Below are 24,601 nucleotides of genomic sequence, written 5' to 3' on the forward strand. Positions count from 1 at the left end.
CTGCCCTCTCCAGAATCCACCCCCCAAAACTCCAGGTATTTCCCTCCTTATAGCTGGCAACCCTACTTTCCCCTCAGTGCCTGATGGTAGGCAACTTAGTTTGGTCCAGTCACCTACTTTGGCCTTTGGGAGAAAACATATTGGGGCCAATCCTGATAGGGTTGCCAACTCCCGATGGGAAATTCCTGGAGATTTGAGGGATGGAGCCTGAAGAGGGTGAGGTTTGAGGAGGGGTGGGACCTCAGACAGGTACAATGCCATAGACTCCACCCTCCAAACCACTCAGTCCCTCATGGGGAACCATTGTTGCCAATCTCCAGGTGAGGGCTGGAGACCACTCAAAATTACAATTGCTCTGCAGAAGGGAGGGCGGAAGTCAGCTGAAGTCAATGGGGCAGATAATGGTAGGTTGATGGTTAGCTGGGAAGGAGATGGGGTTGCCAACTCCAGGCTGGCAAATTCCTGGGGATTTGAGGGGTGGAGCCTGGAGAGGGTGGGGTTTGCGGAGGGGTGGGACCTCAGACAGGTAGAATGAAATAGACTCCAGCCTCCAAACCAGCCATTTCATCCTGGGTAACAATTGTTGCCAATCTCCAGGTGAGGGCTACAGATCACTCAAAAATACAAATGCTGTTCAGGGAGCAGAGATCAGTTCCTCTGGAGAAAACAGTGGACTCTGTCATTATACCCTGCTGAGGCCACCACAGCAAATTGACACTTTTTGCCCAAAGCCAGAGCACTCCCCCAAAGCCTCTTTCTAGCTCTTGCTGTATTTATTTCCACAACGGGCTTTACTGCTAGTTTAGGTATAATAGCAAAGTTTGTTGCATTTTCTCAAACTTTTAATGATATAAATACCATTAAAAGTTTGAGAAAATGCAACAGACTTTGCTATTATACCTAAATATTACTAGAGCTATTGGGCAAAACTAAAACAAGCCTTGTAAAAACAATATCTTGGGAAGTATTTTCGCATTTTTGTGTGTGTGTTTCGTCTGGCAGTGCCGCTTTTGTGTTCAGTCAACATTTAGTGTTGTGGTGATGTTGGCCCCTGTTTTATCCCTTGTCTTGTGAACTGCATGGTGGACTTTATATAAAAAAACAGCAACACTGTATGAATTTTCAAAATTAGTCATTTGTAGAGAGTGGTTTTTTTCTTTCAATGCTGAATCTTCGACAGTAGAAGAAGAGTTGGGTTTTTATACCGTGCTTTTCTCTACCTGAAGGAGTCTCAAAGCAGCTCACAGTTGCCCTCCTGTCCTCTCCCCACAACAGACACCCTGTGAGGCAGGTGAGGCTGAGAGAGTTCTGAGAGAATGGTGACTGGCCCAGGGTCAACCAGCTGGCTTCATGTGGAGGAGGAGTGGGGAATCACACCAGGTTCTCCAGATTAGAGTCTGCTGCTTTTAACCACTACTCCAAGCTGGCTCTCCAGCAGGTAGATGAGTCTGATTTTTTGGGAGCAACAGGCTTCCATGAATAGGTAGTTTTTCAGGGAATGTCAGATTAGGAATGAGGAGACCTGGGTTCAGATTCCCCTACTTGGCCATGGAGCTCATGGAGTAAAAAGGGGATATAGTCTTCATTGGGTGGACTCTGTATGCTAACACAGAATCCTTGGAGGATTCTCTCTAGGGTTGCGGTGCTCATCTCTGTTTCCAAGCTGAAGAGCCAGTGCTGTCCAGAGACATTTCCGTGGTCATGTGGCCAGCATGACTAGACACCAAGGCGCACGGAACACTGTTACCTTCCCACCGAAGTAGTGCCTATTTATCTACTTGCAATTTCTTGCTTTCGAACTGCTAGGTTGGCAGGAGCTGGGGTCAGAGACTGGAGCTCCCTCTGTCATGCAGCACTAGGATCTCGAACTGCTGAACTACCGACCTTCTGGTCTGCAGTCCAGCATCTTAACCCACTGTAGCCTCTAGGATTTAAAAAGTGCTATATAAATTGAAACCCAGCAAACAAAAGCAGTGTGAAACAATAAGGATTTTCCAGTGCTTGGTCATAACGTCTAGTAGGCAATACGCATATACACAGCAGCCCAGACTAGACTGATCTTGGTGGAGTTTGGAAGCTAAGTGGGGTTGGTACTTGGATGGGAGATCGCCAAGGAAGACTGGAGTTGCTATGCAGAGGAAGGCTATTGCAAACCACCTCTGCGAGGTAGGACTTCACCATGAGTCGATTGAGACTGCACCGCACACTTTACCTTTATAGAAGGCAAGCTGCCAATCTATGACATTCTTTTCTCTAAACATTGGACTGGATTTAAGAGCTGTTTTAATACAGTGTTCTGTCTGAGAGATGTTTCATTCCCCATCAGCTAAGCTTGCAAAAGGGAGGGGGTGGTGCCATAAACACCAGCTTGGAGGAAGAGCTGATATTTTATCTGTTTTTCCCTCCTCTTTCTTCTCTTCCCCAGCACAGAGATGGATACTAACCTGAAATACAAAAAAAAAACCTACAGCCACACAGGAATGGAGACTTGATGTAGGTTTCCTCCTTCCTGATGTCTAGACACGCAACTAATTTATTCTCATTTAACATATTAACATCTTTGGTCTTTGCTGTTAGCTGTTTTCGTTGCAGATTTGAATGTGTTTGGGGTTTGGGTATTTATTTGGTATGTGGCATTTGACGACCCTGCCGGGCCCATTGACAGGGCTACATCTTTCTGTAAGCATATGGTGAAGATGTGCCAGGAAGCGTAGCCCCCCTACATTTAGGGGCAATGTTCCCTCTAAGCTGCGGAGTCTTGTGAGCAAAAATTCTACTTTGTGAGCTACCGGCATTAAAGTTGGGAGCGAGCGATTTGGCTACTGCATGAATTAGTTTGCTCTGGAGCCATCCTTCCTGAGCTAAGACAAAAATGTGTGAGCTGGAGGCTAAAAAACTGTGAGCTAGCTCACACTAACTTGGCTTACAGGGAACACTGTTTAGGGGTATGCTTGTGTCCTTGAACATCCTTGTTTCTTACTGCCAGGAAATGCTGTGCCCCATATATGTCTGTATATACTATGCTAAAGTAATAAGTGGTTCACTCTCCTAGCTCTTCCCTCAGCTGGTTAATTGCTCTGCCTAACAGGCACAAGGGACTGTCTCCTGTGTAGGGCTGTATGGCTATTTGACTTTTGGTGCTGATGTTGCTGCTGATATCCTGATGTCCTACCCTGGGACTGACGTGGTGGTCATCATAGCTCGGCTGTTGTTTGGTGTCTCTATCATCACCATCTACCCGATTGTCCTTCTGCTGGGAAGGTAAGGTTCACAATTCTCCTCCGCTTTAACACCCGGCACGATGCAGGTAGTTTAGTTTATTTGATTTTTATCCTCCCCTCCCCTGCGAGCAGGCTCAGAGCGGGTAACGGCAATAACAATAAAACAGTTGGAGCAATAAATATAAATTGATAATTAAAACAATATCAGATGGCAGCCAAAACAATAAGACAGTCAAGACAATTAATACAGCCCAGAAGGGTTTTGTGTCAGGTGCAACAGTGTATATTAAGATACTATAACAACAAAATGAGTGGGCTAGGGAGAGAAAACATAGGAAGAGGCCAGACTAGATGGTTACCACTGCCTCAACCATCGGCCTGGTGAAACAGCTCCATTTTATAGGCTCTGTGGAATTGGTTTAAGTCCCGCAGGGCCTGGATCTTGCTTGGGAGAGCGTCCCACCAAGAGCCAAAAAGGCTCTGGCTTTGGTCAAGGCTAGATGGATATCTTGGGGCCAGGGATTGCCAGTAGATTTTGATCTGTTGAGCACAGAGCTCTCTGGCAGAGATACCAAGAGAGACAGTTCCTTAGATAGACTGCGTAGGGCTTTAAAGGTCAAAGCCAATACCTTGAACTTGATCCGGTACTTCACCTGGAGCCAGTGCAGCTGGCAGAGCATTGGTGCAATATGGGCTCTTAATGATGTTCCAGTGAGAACATGAGCCGCTCCATTCTGAATCAGCTGGAGTTTCCGGGTTAGTCTCAAGGGTCGCCCTGCATAGAACAAGTTACAGTAATCTAGCCTGGAGGCGACCATTTAGGGTTGCCAGGTCTGTGTTGGAAAATACCTGGAGACTTTGGGGGTGGATCCAGAAGAGGGCAGGGTTTGTGGAGGGGAGGGGCCTCAGCGTGGTACCATGCCATAGAGTCCACCCTTCAAAGCAGCCATTTTCTCCAGGGGAGCTGATCTCTGTCAGCTGGAGATCAGTTGTAAAAGCGGAAGATCCCCAAGCTCCACCTGGAGGCTGGCAACCCTATGACCACTGCATGGATCACTGTAGCTAAGTCTGGGGAAGAGAGGAAGGGAAAAAGTTACCTGATCTGGCATAGGTGAAAAAATGCAAGCCGGGCAAAATTTATACAGGATGACTGTCAAGCCAAACAAAAAGCCTCTCGTGTAAGTCCAGGGTGGGGGTGGAATTCAGCCTGATTCGGTATTCCTTGCAATAAGTCAGTTGGGCTTTCTGTCCTTTGACATCGAGAGGATGGAGAAAGTGTAGAAACTTGTGTAAATCGCAAGCCAGCATGTTGCACCTAGAAGCCAAGCAATTTGTGACTTTAAAAATAAAGGTAAAGGTTCCCTTGCTTGAAAGCCAGTCGAATCCGACTCTAGGGTTGCGGTGCTCATCTCCGTTTCAAAGCCGAAGAGCCAGCGCTGTCCGAAGACATTTCCGTGGTCATGTGGCCGGCATGACTAAACACCAAGGTGCACGGAACGCTGTTACCTTCCCACCGAAGTGGTACCTATTTATCTGCTTGCAATTTCTTGCTTTCGAACTGCTAGGTTGGCAGGAGCTGGAACTATAGACGGGAGCTCACCCCGTCTTGCGGCACACTCAGGTCTCGAACTGCTGAACTACTGACCTTCCACAGCCTGCAGTTCAGCGTCTTAACCACTTGAGCCACCGCAGCTTTAGGAAGGTTTAAAAGTCTGCACATAACAGCGTGTGACATTTCTGAAGTCAAAGGGTGGCCAGAGGGCTATTTATAGTGCCCGGGAGACGGGGTGTCCGTGCCTCTTCAGTGCCCATCCCTCTTCTTGACTAACTAGCTGGCACAATTCATTCCATCTCTAATGTATACAAACGGGCTTCATTTGCATAACTCACTGGCAGTGTCAGGACCTTTCTCAAGACTGACTGACTTCTGCTAATTGAGGGTGACTACTGAAGTTTCATCACAGGGAAAACAACAGGAGATGCTTTCCTTGGACTCTCTCTCTACCGTGTAGAATCCATAGCCCACTAAGTTGGAAAGGTGACACTTTCCCACCTAGTTGGAAGGAGCAGAGAAACAGCCTGGGGTCAAGAACTTGATTCAAAGAGCCAAAAGAGTTCAAAAGCTGTGAGTCAGCTGGATGTGGAGTAACTTCGGGTGTAATGAATCTGATGCCGCCGGGTCAGCAGTTTTGCTTCCTGTTCTAAGAATACCTGTTTGCTTCCAGTATGCTCTGCTGATGCGTTTGTAAATAAATGGCCTATCTTGGACACCGACAGCATCCAATTCAAATACTGTAGCTCTCGCCCTAGAATCTCTTTGTATTTAGAGAAGTGATGAGCAGAGACCAAAGTTATTCAATTCACAGTGCACAGATTTGACAGCTACCCATCGAAAATTTACTCATGTAATCGCTGGGAAGTAAAATGGAGAATATAATGGCAGTGTCCCCGATAAACGTCCTAATGCTGCTGTTTAGGAAGGTGACGCGACTCGGTGTTAGAGCCTTGCATGGAGTAAATCCTAGGTTCAATCCCTGGTATCTCATTTCATTAAACAAGTAAACACTCCAGTAGCATAAACGAGGGAAGGCTTTTCTCTGCATGAGAATTTCTGCCAGTCAGAACAATACTGAACCAGTTGGGCCAGCATTCTTACTTGATATTAAGTAGGTTCGTATATTGAGTTCGATCCAGACTAAATTTTCTATTAACTGAAGTTACCACCAATTACCCCTTCCTGCTGTAGCTTTCCCTTGTGTTGTCCCTGTGGGGCTCCCATCCCCTGGAAGCAGCATTTCCTGGAGATCAGTGGGCTGCAGTGGATGATGGGGAGGCAGGAAAGTTCCAGACCTACTGATGGGAAACTTAGCCTAGGTTCTGTCGCTAGGCCTTCCAGCAGCTCAGAGACTTTGTATCCTGAAGACGTAGATAGCTGATGCATTTTGCAAGTCCTGTTGTTGCAAAAAACTGCTGAAAGCAACTCTCCATGTGTAGGATTGGATTATTTCCCCCAAATCTGCTAACAGATTCAACCCATTGAATTAGGGTTACTGGGCCCGTGACTAGTAATCATGGGGCCTTTTGAGAGGCAGGGCCAGGGGAAGGTAGTATCATCGATGCTGTGATGTCACTTCTGGGCAATCACCTGGATGTGATGTCACAGCCCCCGTAGACCACAGAGATTGGGGAAACTCCTAGAGCATTGTGGACACTGTGACATTGCCTCATTACTTTCCCCCTCTGCTGCTTTATTCCTGGAGTTGGGGTAGGAATTCGCTGGCTATGGATGGGCAAATGGAAAAGCTACATTGAATAACAGTAATCAGTCCCCCCCCCCCGTAAGAATAACAATAAAAAGTACCAGTGTAATAGAAATCCAAGGTAATTAAAAAGATAATACATTTCTCCATTCTGAGCATCTGGAGCCTGAAACTGGCAGTAAAAACCTCAACACTGTCTGCTGTGGTGGTGTATAACGATGATCTCTCTCTGCTAGGTCAGTCTTACAGGACATCTGCTTTGGCACCAAGCACTGCTCCATCCTGACCATGGAGCCCTATGAGAAATGGCTCCGCATCTTGCTTACCACCATGTGGGTTATGGTGACGCTAATCATCGCCCTCTTTGTGCCAGACATCAGTGACATCATCAGCGTCATTGGTGGCATCAGCGCTTTCTTCATCTTCATCTTTCCAGGTAGGCCCACTTCAGAAAGGGGTGAAGAAATGACACTTTTTTTTTTTAACTGTGCAGGTCGCGAAGGTGTTCCTCATTCTGACAGGAAGCCAAGGTTTTTGCACCAACTGGGTGACCCTTTAGTGTTCTCCAGCCTTTCTCTTTTTTACTTACCCAAAAAGTTTTCCTTTCTTTTTGTGGCTACAGATGAAATGTCTTGAGAGAGAGGCCTCCAAATAAAATAAGATGTTCCCTTTTTGCCTCTTACCTTCTTGGTCGGCTGTTCTTCCCTTCTCACTTCCCGCACCCCAAATGCCACGACTAGGCCTGCCAGCTCCTGGTTGGGAAATACCTGGGGGATTTTGGGGGTGAAGCCTGAGGGCAGCAGCGTTTGGGGCAGGGGAAGGAATCCAGTGGGGTACAAAGCCATAGAGGCCACCTTCCAAAGCATCCATTTTCTCCAGGTGAACTGATCTCTGTTATCTAGAGATCAGTTGGAATAGCGGGAGATATTCAGCGACCATCTGGTTGGCACCCCAGCCATGACAGATTTCATGGGCTGAGGAATGGAGGCAAAGAGCAGGACCTTCAGGCCAGGTATTTAACTCAAATGATGCTACCGTGCGTTGAATGACTGTCTGAGGGGGAAGCCTGGCCTTACCCACTCTTTGGCCTCCGGATTTGTTCCTCAAGGACTCCGTGACTGACTGGTGTGCCTCTAGCTACAAGTGCCGGATTCTACACTGACGATGAGCCAGAGATGCTTAATGCTCTTTTGAAAAGGTGTGCTTGGAAGCAGAATGGATGGAAATGTTTTTTTTAAAAGAATAAAGCTAAACAACATTTGTTTCAATTGTAGGGCTGTGTTTGGTGTGTACAATGGAGACAGAAACGGTCATGCCAAGGACTAAGTATGTATACACCGCCTTGCTTATATGGCTATAAAGACTCTGGATAGTTGTTAGTGCAGCTTAATGCCAGTATATGACTGTCCCCCCCCCCAATACTGATAATGTTGAGTCCTCCTTTTAGAGCTGCTTAGTGTCTGTTATTTTGATGCCTGCTTTCCAGGTGGCCCTGTGGTTTGGACGCGTTTGCCCCCTCTTTTAACAATAATATATGGATCACAGAGAGAGACAGTCTCATGTAGCAGTTAGTGTCAGACTAGAGTCTGAGAGATCCGGGTTTGAATCCCCACTCTGCCATGAAATTTTGCCAGGTAGCCTTGGGCTAGTCACTCTCAGCCTAACCTACCTCCCAGGGCTATTGTGAGGATAAAACAGAGAAGGAGAAAATGATGTAAGCCACTGTGGGCCCCATTGGGGAGAAAGGTGGGGATATAAATTTCTAAAAATCAAACCAAAATGCTGAAATGGCTTGGCTGGTAGTGATCAATTGTTGGGTATGAGCATTTTATATTATAGCAAAGCATATAATATGTACGGGGATGAGGCATGCTGAGAATGTACGATAGAAATTAATTTTAGCATTAAAAACATCAATATCTTGCCTTTCTCCACAGACCCAAGGCAACTAATGCAGTGAACATATTTATTTAGATATTTATACTCTGCTGTTCTCCTCCAGTGTTCCCTCTAAGCTGAGTTAGTGTGAGCTAGCTCAGTTTTTTAAGCCTCTGGCTCACATATTTTTGTCTTAGCTCAGGAAAGATGGCTCCAGAGCAAACTAATTTATGCAGGAGCCAAATCGCTCTCTCACAACTTTAATGCCAGTAGCTCACAAAGCAGAATTTTGGCTCACAAGACTCCACAGCTCAGAGGGAACATTAGTTGGGGACCCACGGTGGCTGGCTTCCTTCCTTCCTCTGTCTTATCCTTACAACAACTACTCTGTGAGGTAGGTTAGGTGGAGAGAGACTGACCCAAGGTAAATCAAGAACGCTTCTGTGGTAGAATGGGAATTTGAGCCTGGTTCTCCCAGGTCCTAGTCGAGTAATTTTACTATTATACCACACTGGCTCAGATAAATTGGTGAATCTAACTTCCTCACAACCCCCCAGCGTACACTGACTTGTAACAAAAAGCCCTCTGAAATAGGACAGCCTGGCACATTTTCCTCATGGTTGCAGAGATGGTACCCTCTTGACCATCTCTACTGGTCCATTCCAATTAAAAAAGGTCTTACCATTGAGAAGCCCTGAGATCAGGCCACAGAGGAGTAACAGGCTGATCAATAGAAGGATACCTCCCTGGGTGTATGGACAATCAGTGCAGTCCTAAACATATACCCTTTAAAGCCTGTTGAAGTCGGTGGGCTGAGAAAGGTGTAACGCTATTTAGGATTGCACTGCATATTTCCCTGGATGTGTTCCAGAGACAAAAAAGGCATTCAATACACTTAGAAAAATATACTGCTTAAGAAAACTGGGAAGCAATGCACAAGGATCAAGTTCTAAGGGCACAGTAAAATCAATACTGACATTAAAATGAGAGATCATCAAATGGAAGTTGTCCTTTAACCTGAAAGGTTGCAAAATGTTTCCTTCTGTCTCTGAGCAACAAGTTCAGGGAAGATAGAGTTGCCTCTTTAATCCCCTTGAGCATCAGGGTAAACCAAAGCCACTGTGGGAAGCTTCAGATGTCCCAAAGATCCATGGATGTATCTGGGACTGTGGTACCCACCAGGCACCTTGACTGAAGTTGTGTTGGAAAGTGCGTCAAGTCACAGCCTACTTATGGTGACCCTGTAGAGTTTTCAAGACAAGAGACTTAACAGAGGTGGGTTTGCCATTGCCTGCCTCTGTGTGACGACCCTGGCCTTCCATGGTGTTCTCCCATCAATGTAGTGACCAGGGCCCACCCTGCTTATCTTCTGAGATCTGATGATATCAGGCTAGCCTGGGCCGTCCAGGTCAGGGCGTGACTGAAGTGCCTACCCACAAAGGTCTCCATGATCAGCTTAAAGTATGGTAGGGTTCAGTGCAGCAGAAGAACTCACCAGCAAACTGCATTGTCTCAAGTACCAGTTATATTTAGCCCCCCCCCCAGTCTCTTCACCTGGAACAGCCCCTGGTCATCTGAAATTCTATATTTGACATAGTTATCCTGACCTGAATTTGACAGGCATGAGAGCTTAGGCCCAGGGAACCCAGACCTGGCATGTGTGTGTCCATGTCCTGTTCACGTCCTGCTTGAAATAACTCTGTCCACGCTTGGTTACAAGATCTCTGCCTATGAATGTATAAAATACAGCACTCCACCTGTTTTAATGGCTGCTATTATTCTAGTATATAGTAATTATTCTAATATGTAGTAATCATTGTCCTAAATAGCAAAAACTTTAATAAGTGTAGTAACAAGGGTGTTGGACTATCATTGTCCTAAATAGTAAAACTTTATTAAGTTCTGAGAACTGCCCTAATCAAATCTGTACAATTCCATGTCTTGCCCCCCCCCCCCCCCACGGCAGGTCCTTTCTGATTGCCTGGGGTATCATCACTGTCCTGTGTGGTGCATTCATCTTTGGACAAAGCACAACTATCGCCATCATGGAACTGATGCATAAACTCTAGCCGTGTCAAGGTGGAGCCGGTTGTAAGGTTAGCAGCCTTGTGTGGAAAATGAACTTGGGTAATCCTGGCGAGGGTTTCTGAGTAACTCAGACAGGTATTTTTGCCATGTTTACTGGCTGAGCAGAACCGAAACGATGCTCCCTTTTTAAAAAAAAGCTGTTTCTAATGTTTGTTTATATAAATAAAAATTTACTCAAGTGGGTCGTGCCTTTTCGCACACTGGATTTCTGCGTGTTTCATTCCTGTTTGGCTGCTCAATAAGTGACCCTTTTCGGTTGGCAAATGCTCTTATTGGTACCGTGCCAGAGAGGGGAATCACTGCAGCAGAATCCTCCCATCTCTTCTTACCTGGGGAAGGTGGTATTTCCCCCCGGAGCTGCTTGACAAAACTGGCACCTACCTACATGGCGCATAAGAGGGACGGTTCTTTCCTCTTTGCTTCCCATTAAGAGTGTTTCTCATTATTTCGTGCCACCTCTGCTCTCCATTTCTTCTTCCTCTCCCAGGGTTATTTTAAATGGGCTTTGAGTTTCTGTGCATTGTGCACTAAATTGAGGCTCGGCACTCCTCTCTCCCAAGGCTCCTACTGAGACCTCTCTGTTCCCTGAGCAATTTTTTTTTTGCTGGTTATACTGAATAATGTATAATGAGTCTTGTTTTTAGAGCACCTTTTAGTATGCTTGAAGTCCAAGCAATTTTCTCTGCCTTTCCCTTTTTCACGAAAAGAGCCATGCCGAAGAAGCACGTCCATCAGCCGGAAAACAACCGGCTCTTCTGGTGTTGACCTGCAGGCCAGTTGCCCATCTTTCGGTGTCCAGATCCCAAATCAAATTGTTGCATACTGAAGAAGAAGAGGAGATTGGATTTACATGCCACCCTTCACTCGGAGTCTCAGAGTGGCTTGCAATCTCCTTTCCCTTTCCCTCCCCACAACAGACACCCTGTGAGGAAGGTGGGGTGGAGAGAGCTCTTTCTGAGGGCTGCTTGTTAGAGAACAGCTCTGAGGGAGCCATGACTGACCCAAGGTCACTCCAGCAGCTGCATGTGGAGGAGTGGGGAATCAGACCCAGTTCTCCCGGATTAGAGTCTGCTGCTCTTAGCCACTACACCAAACTGGCTCTTGATGTGCATGCTACAATTGTGTTGTCCCCAACATGGACAGGAAGTGGGGTTGCATTGCTCGCTGGTGGTGAAATGGCAGAACCAGCCAGTTTGGTGTAGTGGTTAGGAGCAGAGACTCTAATTTGGGAGAACCGGACTTGATTCCCACTCCTCCACACGCAGCTGCTGGTGTGACCTTGCATCAGTCACAGATCATTTCAGAACTGTTCACTCATGTGCAGTTCTCAAAAGAGTCCTCTCAGCCAGTGTTCCCTCTAAGCTGAGTTAGTGTGAGCCAGCTCACAGCTTTTTAGCCTCCGGCTCACACGTTTTTTGTCTCAGCTCAGGAAGGATGGCTCCAGAACACACTAATTTATGCAGCAGCCAAATAACCTGCTCACAACTTTAATGCCGGTAGCTCACAAAGTAGAATTTTTGCTCACAGGACTCTACAGCTTAGAGGGAACATTGCTCTCAGCCCCATCTACCTCACATGGTCCACCCTCCAAAGCAGCCATTTTCTCCAGGGGAACTAATCTCTGTCATCTGGAGATCAGTTGTTATGCTGGGGAATCTCCAGGCCCCACCTAGAGGTTGGCAACCCTAGTCCCAGGAGACGTATCCTGCCCTCCCTGGCGCTCAGTTGTGTAGCTCCCTTATGGTTGTCTCTTTGGTGGTGGTGGTGGTGCTGCCTGGCTAGGTGGGGACGCATCTCTGGGGCTGTGGTAGGGTTGCCAGGTCTGGGTTGGAAAATGCCTGGATACTTTGGGGGTGGATCTAGGAGAGGGCGGGGTTCGGGGAGGGGCCTCAGCAAGGTCCCATGCCATAGAGTCCACCCTTCAAAGCAGCCATTTTTCTCCAGGAGAGCTGATCTCTGTCAGCTGGAGATCAGTTGCAAAAGTGGGAGATCTCCAGGCCGCACCTGGAGGCTGGCAACCATAGCCTGTGACCACTAAAAACTTCCTCCAAGGATCTTGGTGCAGCTGGCATCATTCCCTGTCCCCTCACCCCTATTTTTGTCACAACCTTGTGAGGTAGGCTGAGGGAGAGTGAGTGGATCAGCCAGTGAGCTTCATGGCTGAGGGAGGACTGCTTTAAAAAGAAATCTTCCCCACCTGAAGCCTTGCGTTCGAAACATGACCCCAAACTGTCTCCTAGTATGAGATAGCTCTTGACTCACCTTGCAGGCCAGCTGTTGTAAAGGTTATTTTGGATGTATGAAGTGCTTTGAAAACTCTAAAACCCTGTATCTTCTATGGACTATTAATTGGGGCCTGTGCTGGTTTGCAACAGGCAGGTCAGGTAGGTCTCTCTTAGGTCTCTCTTACCCTGCTGTCCTTTATGGAGGACCGAATGCCTCATGTTTAACCATGTGGGTGCAGACCAATCAAATGCTGCATGAAGACCCACTCCTCCACACGCAGAGAGCATCTGCTTTGCGTGCAGAAGGTCCTAGGTTCAGTCCCCAGCATCTCCAGCTTAAAGGTTTTACTGGGGTGTGTGAGTGAAGTGCTGTCAAGTCGCAGTCAACTTATGGCAACTACTCCTGAGGATTTAAAGGCAAAAGATGTTCAGTGGTGGTTTGCCATTGCCTCTCTCTGCACAGCAACCCTGGACCTCCTCGGAGGTCTCCCATCTCGGTACTAACCAGGCCTGACCCTGCTTCTGAGATCTGGTGGGATCAGGCTAGCCCGAGTCATCCAGTGTTAGGTGGTGTGAAATATCTCAGCCTGAGACCCTGAAGAGCTGCTGCTGTTTAGAGGAGACAATCCCAGCCTTGACAGACCAATGGCTTGACCCTGTCTGAAGAACCTTCACGTTTGTGCTATGAATGCAGATAAGGAAATCCAAGAAGCTCGAGCGGTCCCATGTTAAATTTTATTTGGTTATCTGAAACGAAGTCATAATTATACAATAGCATATTGGTTTTTATTCAAAATTGCTTACATATTGGCTATAATATTGACATCCTGCCGTGTGCTACTGAAGAGCGATGCCGTCTTGTTTCTAAAACAGTACAGGTAAACTATAAAGGTTACAGTCAAAACCGAAGATGACGAGCAAGCGCGACTGCCCGAAGAAAGTGTTGCCCGCTTCAGTCCTCGTCTGAGAAACTTGTTAAAAATGCACAGAACTTGGTAAAGTAACAGTGCTACTCTCTACAGCAAAAAAGGCATCTCTAAGTTACATTGAGGCTTAATTTTTTTAATGATTATTATTATGCATGCACTGGCACTAAAGTGAAGGAAACGGAGGAACCAAAAGGCGTAGGCAAGTTAGGGATAGGGTGGGAAATCATCTGAAATGAAGAGAAGGAATTCTATGGATGTCACTGTGCTATCGACAGAGATTGCTTTAGCTCTTCCCTGTGTAGCTTGGACTATTGTGTTTCTTCCCTCTCTGTCGTGTGGAGCCGTGTTGTGAAGACCATCACCGAGCTGTGATTCCCAAGATTCTTTTGCAGGGTGGAAGGGAACTATGACATGGAATTATAAAACTGGATGCTACGCATAGTGTAGCTATACCCTGGGACTTCTAGAAAGGCGGCCGTGTCTTCTTCCCTTCCCTCAAAGGTCTCGAGCTGTTTCCACATGGAGGCTTTTCTCTGCCTCGGCTTCCTTACAGCATTGTCCTCAGGAACATCCACACAAACAGTAGTCCTTGTTCTGTGTTCCCTCTAAGCTGAGTTAGTGTGAGCCAGTTTCTTAGCCTCCGACTCACAGATTTTTTGTCCTAGCTCAGGAAGGGATGGCTCCAGAGCAAACTAATTTGTGCAGTAGCCAAATCGCCCACTCACAGCTTTAATGCCAGTAGCTCACAAAGCAGAATTTTTGCTCAGAAGACTCCACAGCTTAGAGGGAGCATTGGCTTCTGTTTTTTCTCCATGCTTTGCTGGGATCTTTGCCAAATCTGGTTTGGTACAATCTTTTTGGAAAGATGGCCATCAAAGCACCTTTGAATATCCACCATGTGGATAGGAAGATGCACATTTTTGCAAGTCCTACGCACATTAATGCCATTTTCTTGATCTCGGACCCCAAACTCACCACTTCCTATCCACAAGAGGGTTTTTCCAGGCTTTAAAAAAGCATCTGTAATGGCTAGATCAGTACAGTGTTAGAATGTTTTAACCATGTACTAGTTCCCAACTTTGATTTTTTAAAAAATAAAAACCTCTAGCCTTTTTGTTTCTCCTGTAGAGTTAAGGGGTTGGCTGCACATTTCTCCTTATGACTCCACAATGAAAGGGGCTAGTGACTTCTTTTAAACAAATGAAACTTGGGAATGCGTACATTGTTGCAGAACATGACCAAGTAACTCAAGCTGGCACATGATGCAAAGGCACTCAAAGGGAATATCTACAACTCCAGGCTGACAGTTTGATACCCATGTAAATTTTGTGCTCATTTTTGTCAAATGCTGAGAAATTAGACTCCCTTCATAGAAGTAAAGTTTCCCGGGTTGCCAGAAGAGAGGGAAGGACCATTACTAGAGTTACCAACTCCAGGTTGGTAAAATCCTGGAGATTTGGGGGTGGAACTGGAGGAGGACAGGGTTAAGAGAGGGCAGGGACCTCAGCTGGGTGTAATGTCATAGAGTCCACCCTCCAAAGCAGCCATTTTCTTTGGGGGAACTGATCTCTGTGGTCTGGAGATCAGCTGTAATTCCAGGAGACCTCCAAGCCCCACCTGGGGGTTGGCAACCCTAACTGTTAGGCCAGTTTGCTTATGGCTTTGCCACAGCCTGTTTCTCTGCCTCTGCAAGTGATGGAGAACAAGGAATGAGTTTCCAGTAATGAATTTTGAAATGCAAACCGAACACTGCCAGCCCATGTTTCAAAATTTCCACTGCAGAAAGGAAAGGTACAAACATATTACTGACAGTCTGCTCTTAGATCTTGGGGAGGTCATGCAGAACATTGACTGTATATTCCAAAGAGAGATACTGCTGCTGTATTTAGGATATCTATGCATACCTTCCTTGGAGCCAAACTACACATGTCTGGCCTTTCAACATAATTTGGTCCATAATTCCTTCCCAGCGGCTTTAAGCCTTGGTACAGAAAAAACACAAAGTTCAATAATGCACCTCTTTTCTCTCGCCATTATAGGTTATACCACTGGGGCTTTTAGTTATGGAACCCTGAGGTTGACCGTCTTTAATGCTCCTGCCGAATGCCTGCGCAAAAGCACTCATCCTGACTGCTTCCCTTGGTTTGCTGATGTGTTGTGCTGGTCTTCTGCTGTAAACTCACATGCCCATTTCTTCACTTCCTGGGTGATCCCCCCCCTTCCCCCGTCAGAGAACAACCACATTGGATGGCACCTGGCCTGGGTGTCTCATTTAACAGCAGTCATACTGAAATAGTGAAACAGCCTGGAGATAGTAGGGCTCTCTTCTCTCCAGCAGAGAAGCAGTAAGCAAAACTGCGTGCATTGTCAAAACATCCCCCCCCCCCCAGTTGCTTCTCTACCTTACAGGTTGGTTCTGAGTCTGGAAAATGTGCCTGGTTGAGAAATGCCTGGGAGAGGAGGGCAAGTTGCTGGGAGAAAGTGGCAGATGGGGGCTGGCTTCAGCTCCTTCTTCCCTGGTCTGGAAATGCCCTCTTGCTGCTGTCAGCTTGTGCTAATAGAGGACGCCAGCTGTGGTTCCACCACTGTGTGGCCGTGGTCACACGGACCTCTTACCACGCTAGTTTTCCCACAGTTCTTCTATCCGCGACATTTTATATCGCTTGGAGGTGGTCAGACCGCTTCACTTGCGCAAAGTACTGATCACACAGCACGCTGTCCCCGTGGCGGCGCGGGGCTTAAAAAACCCCACCTGCGCATGCGCTTGTCTTCCCATGCGCTTGGGCATACATACAAACTAAAAAGGACCAAAATAAAAGCAAGTGCCTGTTTGCTCATGCGCATAACTTAAACTGGAAACACAAAAAAGGGAGGGGGAGGGTAGCGTGGTCACGGCGGGTTGCTGTCCAGATACCAAAACCGCGGATACAAAGCGCGAGATATCGGAAAACACATGTTCCAACGGGTGTCAGAAAACGCAGATAAAAAGAGCGGAAACCGCGGGACTCAGCCCGCTTTGGTGCGGGAAGCGGGTTTGCCAATATGAACAGGAAACGTTAATGCACGAGGGATCAGCAGCGCAGCCCACGCTAAATGTCCGTGTGACCTGACCCTGTGTGCTTTAAGAAGGCTGATTTAGGGGACCCTTCCCCAAAGGGCAGTAAGACTGTCGATGGAACTTCTAGGGTTGCCAGCTGTGGGGGATGGAGCCTGGAGAGGGCAGGGTTTTTTGGGGGGGGGGGACCTCAGCAGGGTATAATGCCCTCCAAAGCAGCCATTTTCTCCATGGGAACTGACTGTGGTCATCTGAAGATCAGTTGTAACAGCAAACGATCCCGCAATGCCACCGGGAGGTTGGCAACCCTGTTAAATTAGAAACAAACTAGTTGATGCAGCAGCTCCAGAGTAGCAAACTGGCACCCTCAGTCTGTACTCAGCAGCCCACCAACTGTACTTTTTGCCAATTGTCTTGGCACAAGTGGTATACTGGGAATATGAAGGGCCTTTCTGGAAGCACATTACAAGGAGCTGAACTACTACTTGCTTGTAAGCAAGGTTGTCTGTAATGGTGGTAGCCCCTGCTCTATTGGTGATGGGCCAGTTTTTTCTCCTCTCATTCAGGTTGCTATTGACAACTGTGATTCTGGAGACTGCCGGTTCCCAAAGAGTCGGAGTCGTGATTTGCTGGGGCAGCAGGAAGTGTGGGAAACTAACCGCTCCTGTCTTGCCCGCTGCAGCACTGAAGGCACGGGGTTTAAAAAGGCTTGTCTGTTCTTGTGGGTTAGTAACAACAGCAACAAAAAATGAAAATGGTGGTTCTGTGTTCTGGCCTAGGCCCACTTTCTGTAGCAAGGGACTTGTATGGTGTACCTTTGCACTAGCCTGAGACCACATCTGGGTGAAGTGATGCTTTTGGTTTCTTTTTTTAAACTAAAAGAGGGTCTTTTCATGAATCATGTTTAAATGTCTACTTTAAAAATCTTGGTGTGTGTGTGTGTGTGTGTGTGTGTGTGGAACTAGAGGCACCCTCCCATCCTGTTAAGCCTGTGGGCTTTTCTAGAATTCTGAATGTGAGTAATTGCCACCACAAAGCAGCTGCCATGGGATGCTGGGTGGGACCTATCATTTAGTGTAGGGATGTCCCAAACCAAATGTCCTATGATGGAGACAGCTGTTTCCAAATGGGTGCTCTTTGCAGATGCAAAGTTATTGCCTCTTGCGCTCTTCCGAAGCATCTCCTGCTCCAGTGGTGGAGGAAAGCTTTTTGCTTTGGGGAAAAGATGTCAAAGAATCGAATGGGTGCCATGCTGGGGGATCACGTTATGATGCCAGTTGCCTGTGGTGTCCCCCTTGTGTGTATTCTTTTAAAGGCTCAAAGCTGCTTGGAAACGGCATGATTTAGAGCAGGAAAAATGTCTGGAAGAGAATTGGGTTAAGCAGTTGCCCTTCCTTCACCCCACAGGCCTTGTGTGTGAATGTGTGTGAGAGAAGGAGAATATGCCTTTGGGAGGTCTGGCTGGCCCTGCATGTGGCCAATGTGCATTGGGCAAGTAGGTTTGTTGGAAACTTCTCAGTGCAGTGATCTGTTCGGCGGTCCGAGTAGCAGCAGGCTCTCTCCTTTGTCCAGGCTAGGGTTGCCAGCTCCAGGTTGGGGAATATGTAGAGATTCTGGGGGTGGCGCCTGAGGAGGGAGGGGAGGGACTTCTAGCGGGAATAATGCTGTAAAGTCCACCTTCCAATGCGGCCATTTTCTCCATGTGAACTGATTTCTGTCTCCCGGAGAGCAGTAATAATCCTAGGAGACCGCCAGCCACCACCTGGAGATTGGCAACCCTAGTCCAGGCTCACGAGTAGAAATTGTCCTTTATTTAGAGAAAAATGGGCCTGCAAAGGTTACTGCTTTGCTTGGGTTATTTGCCAAGTGCTGGGTGAACACCAATAGCCCTGAAACGCCCTGCCCTGAAGAATTTACGATCTAACCTGAGATCCCTATTTGGGGGGGGGGGGAGTAGGCTTCAGGTACTTCGGGAGGAGTCTTCTTTCCTGAAAAAAAATATATCCTGGAATACAGATGCCCATCCAGGGGCATCCCTCCATCGATTCCCAAATATACAGCAATTTATTTGCCCATTGCAACGACTGGCTTGGTGTTGCCCTTCAGATTCACGGTCAGGAACTGGCTGTTCTTGTTAATCTGGGCTGATGAATTGTGTGTCTGGCAGGCCAGAAGGCTCTTGGCCTTGAGAGATCTGTTTTTCCTTCACTTCAAACAGCAAGCAAATAACATTTCCGGGTAGAAATGTATTGAAAAAGACGACACCTGTAACAAAGTCATTAGAAAAGACAGGAATTTTTGTTGTTGTTGTTCTCCGCAAAAGAGGGGCAAGCGCCGAGCACTCCAGGGCGGGAGGAGAAGGGAACACAGCCTCCCTCTTCCTCTTCCGTCTTCTCAGCGTCAGTCTCTGTTGAGGGTGCACCAGGCAGCTGCCAGAAGAAAGGAGGGAGAGAGGCCACAGGCATCTTAGAAGGACACGGCTATACCCGGTAGCAAACTACTGACTCTACCCCATCACCACATGTGGGCATTTTTCATCTGAGCCTACATCTAGAAAGCAAAAAATTGTTGGCAGAGGAGAGGATATAAATGACCCTTTGTGGGCTGAAACAGAATAATCTGCTGTTGCCAGTAGGTACAGGGCACCTCCACTTGGATCTGGACCAAAGCATGAGGGTGACAGAGGGGTGTCTGAGCCTCCTTTCTGCTATTTTCCCAACTCCAAATTACCCCACAGTGCAAGCCCATAGCTACAGTGGGGCTTTTGGGGGCTCCGACCCCTTTCTTAAAGGCACAGCCCCACAAAACTTTCTCCTGTAAATACTTTTTTCAATCATTTCAAACCATTTTTAAAAGGTGTGTGCTCCTTTAAGCAGTGTGGGGGGGCTGTAGTTGACTAATTCCCACACTGAGCCAATGGGGTTGGAGTAGGTGACCTCTAGGATCCCTTCTAACTCTGTCAAGAGACTGGGCTCCTTTAAGAGAGTTTTTCCTGCCTAAATGATAACTTCCTTGCTGGCTTGTTATCATGGACTTGGCTAATGTTATAAAAATGTGATTGTTATGTTTTCTTAATACTATTGTATTATACCAATAAAATGTTATTGGAAAAAAAGAATTGTTGCTTAGGCTGGCAGAAGTGATTGACTTGCAGCAGCCGAGAACTGTCATCTAAAGAGGCTGACAGCTTGCAATTTAGAGGTCTATCCTGGTAACAGCTTTCTATTGGCTAAATGGCTTTTCTTTCTGCACTGAGAATCTCAACCCCACCAGAAAAAAATTGCCTTACAAGCCACAAAATCCTAGCTACAGGCCTGCCACAGTGCCTTGTTGGGGAGCACCAACAGGGGACATCTGTTTGGGATGCATTTCAGAACTTGGTTCCCCAGTGGGCTACATTAAGAGACTGGGGAAAGGAATTGCAGAATCTACAGTTGTTGCTGGGCTGTGAAGCAGTGGGGGAGCCTGAGTGCCTAGTCACTGACAGTCTTCCAGAAAATTCCATCCCATGTGTCTCTCATTCTCAAATGAGTCATCAAATACCATGCTGATCATCCACCCTCTGTGGACTTGGCTGGAGTTCCCAGATTCGTACCTGGCACAGACACACTGGAGACTGCTTCTGGCTGAGTCAGCGTGTCCACCTTCACATGCTGGAAGCTTTTGCAAGCAGGAGTCTGAAGGTGCCTGGAGATGAGAGAAGAAAAGAAGCAGCCCGTTGACTGGATGCCAGCCTCAGGGGGCTCCTGATGTTGCGGGTGGCAGCCATTGGGGTTGGGTTTACCAGTGGACCAATGAGAGGGCAGCCCCCACGGGCAGACTTGCATCTGAACAAGATGGCATCCAAATTTCACAACTTGTCTTTTAAGGAAAGCATCCTCCTTACCTGACAGAATCAACAGTTTCAGTGCATTCTACACTTTCCCAGTTTCCCGTAAAATAAACTGATTTAGGTAACAGGCGTATTCCATTCAGGTTTAGGGGTTTCAAAATGCCTGTCCTGCTCTGTGCTATAGGTTCTGAGTAACTTTTACAGATGAATTTTAGGAATGTGAATGAAATAAGGAATCGTGTCAAATGGATTTACTAGTAGGAGTAGAAGAAGCTCCTCTTGGCAATGGTATTCAGGGTTGACTGAATCACCATGGCAACATCAAAGGAAGGCCTCAGCCTCTGTGCTGTGTTGTTGGCCCTCCATAGTAACCGGCTGGCCACTATGTGAGACCAGGATGCTGGGCTGGAGGGACCATTGGCCTGAGCCAGCAGGGCTCTTCTTTTGACTGAGACCAGGATTGCTTTTGCTCTTCCACTGCAGCTTCAGAAGAATTCATTCCGGCAGGGATAGGAAAGTAGATTTCCAAGAGCTGGTTACTAGGTGTGCACAGGGCTGGATGTGGGCCATGAGCGTAGGATGCCTGCCGCAGGTAATATCAGACACCGAATCCAGCATCCTTAGAACGCTGTTTTTCTTCTTTGGAAAAGGAGCCAGGCTCATGCCCTCGCAGTTGTGAAAGGCCAGCTGAAACCTCACTAGCCAAAAAGATGTTTGATGATTTAGGTTTCAATTGCTTGCTCTTCCCAGTCCCAGAACAAATTACACCGGACTCTAGAAAGGCAGAATAAATCATGCAGATTTGATGAATAATTTATGCAAATTGACTAACCCTTCCTTAGCATCCCCCCCCCCCCAGGATAAATGTACACTTACAGCGGCAGTCATTGAGAACATGGGTCTCTCCATATCTGGATTTTTTAAATCCATTACATTGTCTACAGGAAATTTGAAACCAGCTTATTTCACATTCTTTTCTTGCCTCTTTAACAAATGTGACAATGAACATGCAATGCTTCCTTTTCCTGACTCAGGCAATTGGTATATCAAGGTCAGTACTATCTACGCAGACAGGCAGTGACTCTCCAGGGTCTCAGCCAGAGGTCTTTCAGATCACCTGCTACCTGCTCTGTTGAACTAGAGGTGCTGGGGAGTGAACCTGCCAAATGGCAAGCAGATGCTCTACCACTGAGCGAGGGCCCCCCGCCTGGAGCTGGGGCCCCCTCCTCTTCCACAGTCCTCTTTGCTGCTTTGATGGGCAGTTGGTTCCCTGCTTTTGGTTTATTTAATTTAACTTTAAATTTCTAGACCGCTCAACCCCCGAAGGGCTCTGAGCGGTTTACATAGTACAGTCAACACTCCTAACTAGGGCCACACACACAGTATTAGGGGAAGGGGATGCCTACCAGGCACCCTACCGGTTAGTTGTTTATTTCAGCGGCTCTCTTCTCTGCTCTGCTTGCGCGGTGGCTCGGCTCGGCTCTGTAGCGGCTCCTGCTGGGGTGGTTCCGTCGCCTGCGACTAAGTGACGATCATTGCACCGGCCTCTGTCCTAACTGGCTCTGGCCGAGCTTACATCGTCACGTCGCCACGCCTTCAGACCAGTCCCCGCTCGCCTGCTCGATGTTTCGCCGCCATCTTCCTCCGTTGGATCGCCGGGTCGCCCCGCTGTTGCCAACACCACTGCTCCTCTCTGTCACCGCTCCACTGAAGGCAGGTGCCTCCCTGCACCTAAGGCAGGTACCCATTTATCTACTTGCAAGCTTTCGAATCGCTGGGTGGGTGGGTTGAACTAGAGGTGCTGGGGAGCCAGTAAGGCCCTGTCAATGAATGCTTTCTTTAAAAAAAAATATCCTTTGGAATACATGAAGAGATGCAACTTGGAGAGTGGGACTTTTAGAGGGATGGAGGAATGGTGCTGTCCGGCGGCGTGGATGATGTGTTTGCAGCAGACGGCAGGAATCCTCTGTAAGGAACTGAAGACACCCAGATATCTGGCTGGGTGAGAGTTTTGGCACAGTGTCTAAACTTGAAGAGAGGTAATTATTGTTTTGTAAAGGAAAAGCAGAATTCACAGCAGATCTCACTGCTGTGGGATGCACCCAGCTTCTTCCTGGTTTTGCAAGTTGAATGGCAAATGTACTTTCCAGTAAATGGAGCCTGTCAGCCTTGCCCCTGCTGGAATGTTTCATTCTGCCTTCCTGCATTTTTTATGTTTCTTAATGTTCCACATGTGCATGTGCTCATTTATGTGTCTGCCCTTCACTATCATCAGTCTAAAACCATGGCCTTTTTTTTAAAGAATGCAAAAAAATAAAAATAAAGAAGGGGGTGTTCTTAGGGACAGCAAGGGTGCTAGCCAGTCAGCATTGACCATTGCTTAAACTTCTGCAGAAGTATTTCATTTGTCTAAGAGTCACTCTGAAAAGGTAGGTTTGATTCAGTGGCATAGGGGTTTTAATTAACAAGCCCCACTGCCCTGAAAGTGTTGCATCTGATCAGTTTTCCCCCCACTGCAATTAAGTCATGGTTTAAAAAAAATGTATTTAGTTCAGGTTTGCTATCATGCTGCAAAGGAAGAAGGGAAGGGCTGTATAGTTCAGTGGTAGAGCATTTGCTTGGTATGCAGAAGATCTCAGGTGCAATCTCCAGTATCTCCAGTGAAAAAAGACCAGACAGTAAGTGACGTTGAAAGAGCTGGGAGAGCTGCTGCCAGTGTGAGTAGACGATACGGGCCTTGATGGACCAATAGTGTTGATTTAGTTTAAGGCATGTGTTCAAAGTGTGCTTTATAGGAGTATCAGTCTTTGCCAGTACTGCTTGTACAGACACTACAGCCAAGTGTGGTTAGCAGTCATTTCCTCACCTCGAGGAAACCTGGGAACACCAAGAATTAGTGATCTGTGAAGGATAGGAGCAGTCAGACTTTACCATGGCTCACTTCACTATGGCTCAAGTTCAGATAGTCCCGTGAAAGTGAGGTTAGCCTTCAAAATTACTAGGAAGATCTGGTCATGTATGTGTCAGGGTTACCAGAGTGGTTTATGATTTGAAAATGAAACTCAGCCAGGAAAGGCAAAAGTATACTTTGTAAAAATGGAAAGGCTTGCAGAACCAAGAAGAATATTCCCTACATTAGTCTTCCCTTCCCTGTTTACATACCACTGCCAACCCTATCCACAACACCCCTTGACCTAATGGAAAAAATAAGCATCTCATTTTTCAGAAGAATTTTTTTTTAATCAAAATTTGGAAAAAAAAGCTTTTGTGAGCTTGTCTAGAAGAACCAGAAACTGGTAAAGCACAAGAAGCCACACCGGCTTTCACTCTGAAGAAGAATGTGCTGTCAAGTTGTGACAGGCTCACGGTGACCCCAAGCATGGCATGAGATGAGCAGAGGTGGCTTGCCCTTGCCTGCCTCTGCAAAGCAACTCTTGCCTTCTTGGGGTGTGTGTGTGTGTCTCCCATCCAAGTATTAACCAAGGGCCAACTTTGCTTAGCAGCCAGGCTTTGACAGGCTATTCAGGCTGCTACACCCAGCTTTAGCACAACAAATACATTATACTCTTATTTAAGTTATGTTGACCAGGACCTCAGGTTGCAAAGAAATGGGCCTGAATCTGAAGAGCATTTTCAACTAACCGAAGTCAGTTCATCTCCCCAATTTGTTAACATGGGGCTGTGGCCAGGGATGCTCAGAACCATGTGGAGAACAAAGAAAGTGGCAGGAGGGTGGCGGTGGAGAGAGGGGAAGGAACTGGTAGAGATGGCTTGCTCTCTGTTCCACTGGATGAAAACAGGCTTTGGACTCCAACTGTTGTCTTTTCTGAATGGACTCTGGCTGATCCAGACGCAAGTTAATATTTACCTTTGGGCTGTACGTCACACATCATTTCCCCACTTCTGTATTGGAGGAACCTCATTTTAACCTTCATCTCTTGGACTCTGAGGCCCTTTCTGCACTTCGACTTCACCCCAGGTTTTCTCTGGTCATTTCTGCACTAGACCTCAAATCCTGGTTTAAACCTGTCCCTGAACTTACATTCTAGGCTACACTCAAGTTCACCTCTGTAACTAACTCAGGCTATTTTTTGTTTCCACATTACATTGAGG

At 47.1% G+C, this 24,601-nt stretch overlaps 2 protein-coding genes across 2 annotated transcripts in view; one reads left to right on the forward strand and one right to left on the reverse strand.

Moving 5' to 3' along the window:
* Positions 1-10,428, forward strand: part of SLC38A8 (solute carrier family 38 member 8) — a 35,400-nt gene extending 24,972 nt beyond the window's left edge. The window contains exons 8-11 of the mRNA XM_015406103.1: positions 3,114-3,261; positions 6,718-6,917; positions 7,756-7,807; positions 10,326-10,428. Of these exons, the coding sequence (XP_015261589.1) occupies positions 3,114-3,261; positions 6,718-6,917; positions 7,756-7,807; positions 10,326-10,428 (503 nt within the window). The remainder of the gene's footprint in view (positions 1-3,113; positions 3,262-6,717; positions 6,918-7,755; positions 7,808-10,325) is intronic.
* Positions 10,429-18,709: 8,281 nt separating this feature from the next.
* NECAB2 (N-terminal EF-hand calcium binding protein 2) overlaps positions 18,710-24,601 on the reverse strand; it is a 119,395-nt gene continuing 113,503 nt past the window's right edge. Inside the window, exons 9-10 of the mRNA XM_015406109.1 lie at positions 20,252-20,343; positions 18,710-19,085 (exon numbers count right to left, since the gene is read on the reverse strand). Of these exons, the coding sequence (XP_015261595.1) occupies positions 19,057-19,085; positions 20,252-20,343 (121 nt within the window). The 3' untranslated portion in view covers positions 18,710-19,056. The remainder of the gene's footprint in view (positions 19,086-20,251; positions 20,344-24,601) is intronic.

Source organism: Gekko japonicus, unplaced genomic scaffold, assembly GCF_001447785.1.
Source record: "Gekko japonicus isolate JY-2015 unplaced genomic scaffold, Gekko_japonicus_V1.1 scaffold757, whole genome shotgun sequence".
In the NCBI taxonomy this organism is placed as follows: domain Eukaryota; kingdom Metazoa; phylum Chordata; class Lepidosauria; order Squamata; family Gekkonidae; genus Gekko; species Gekko japonicus.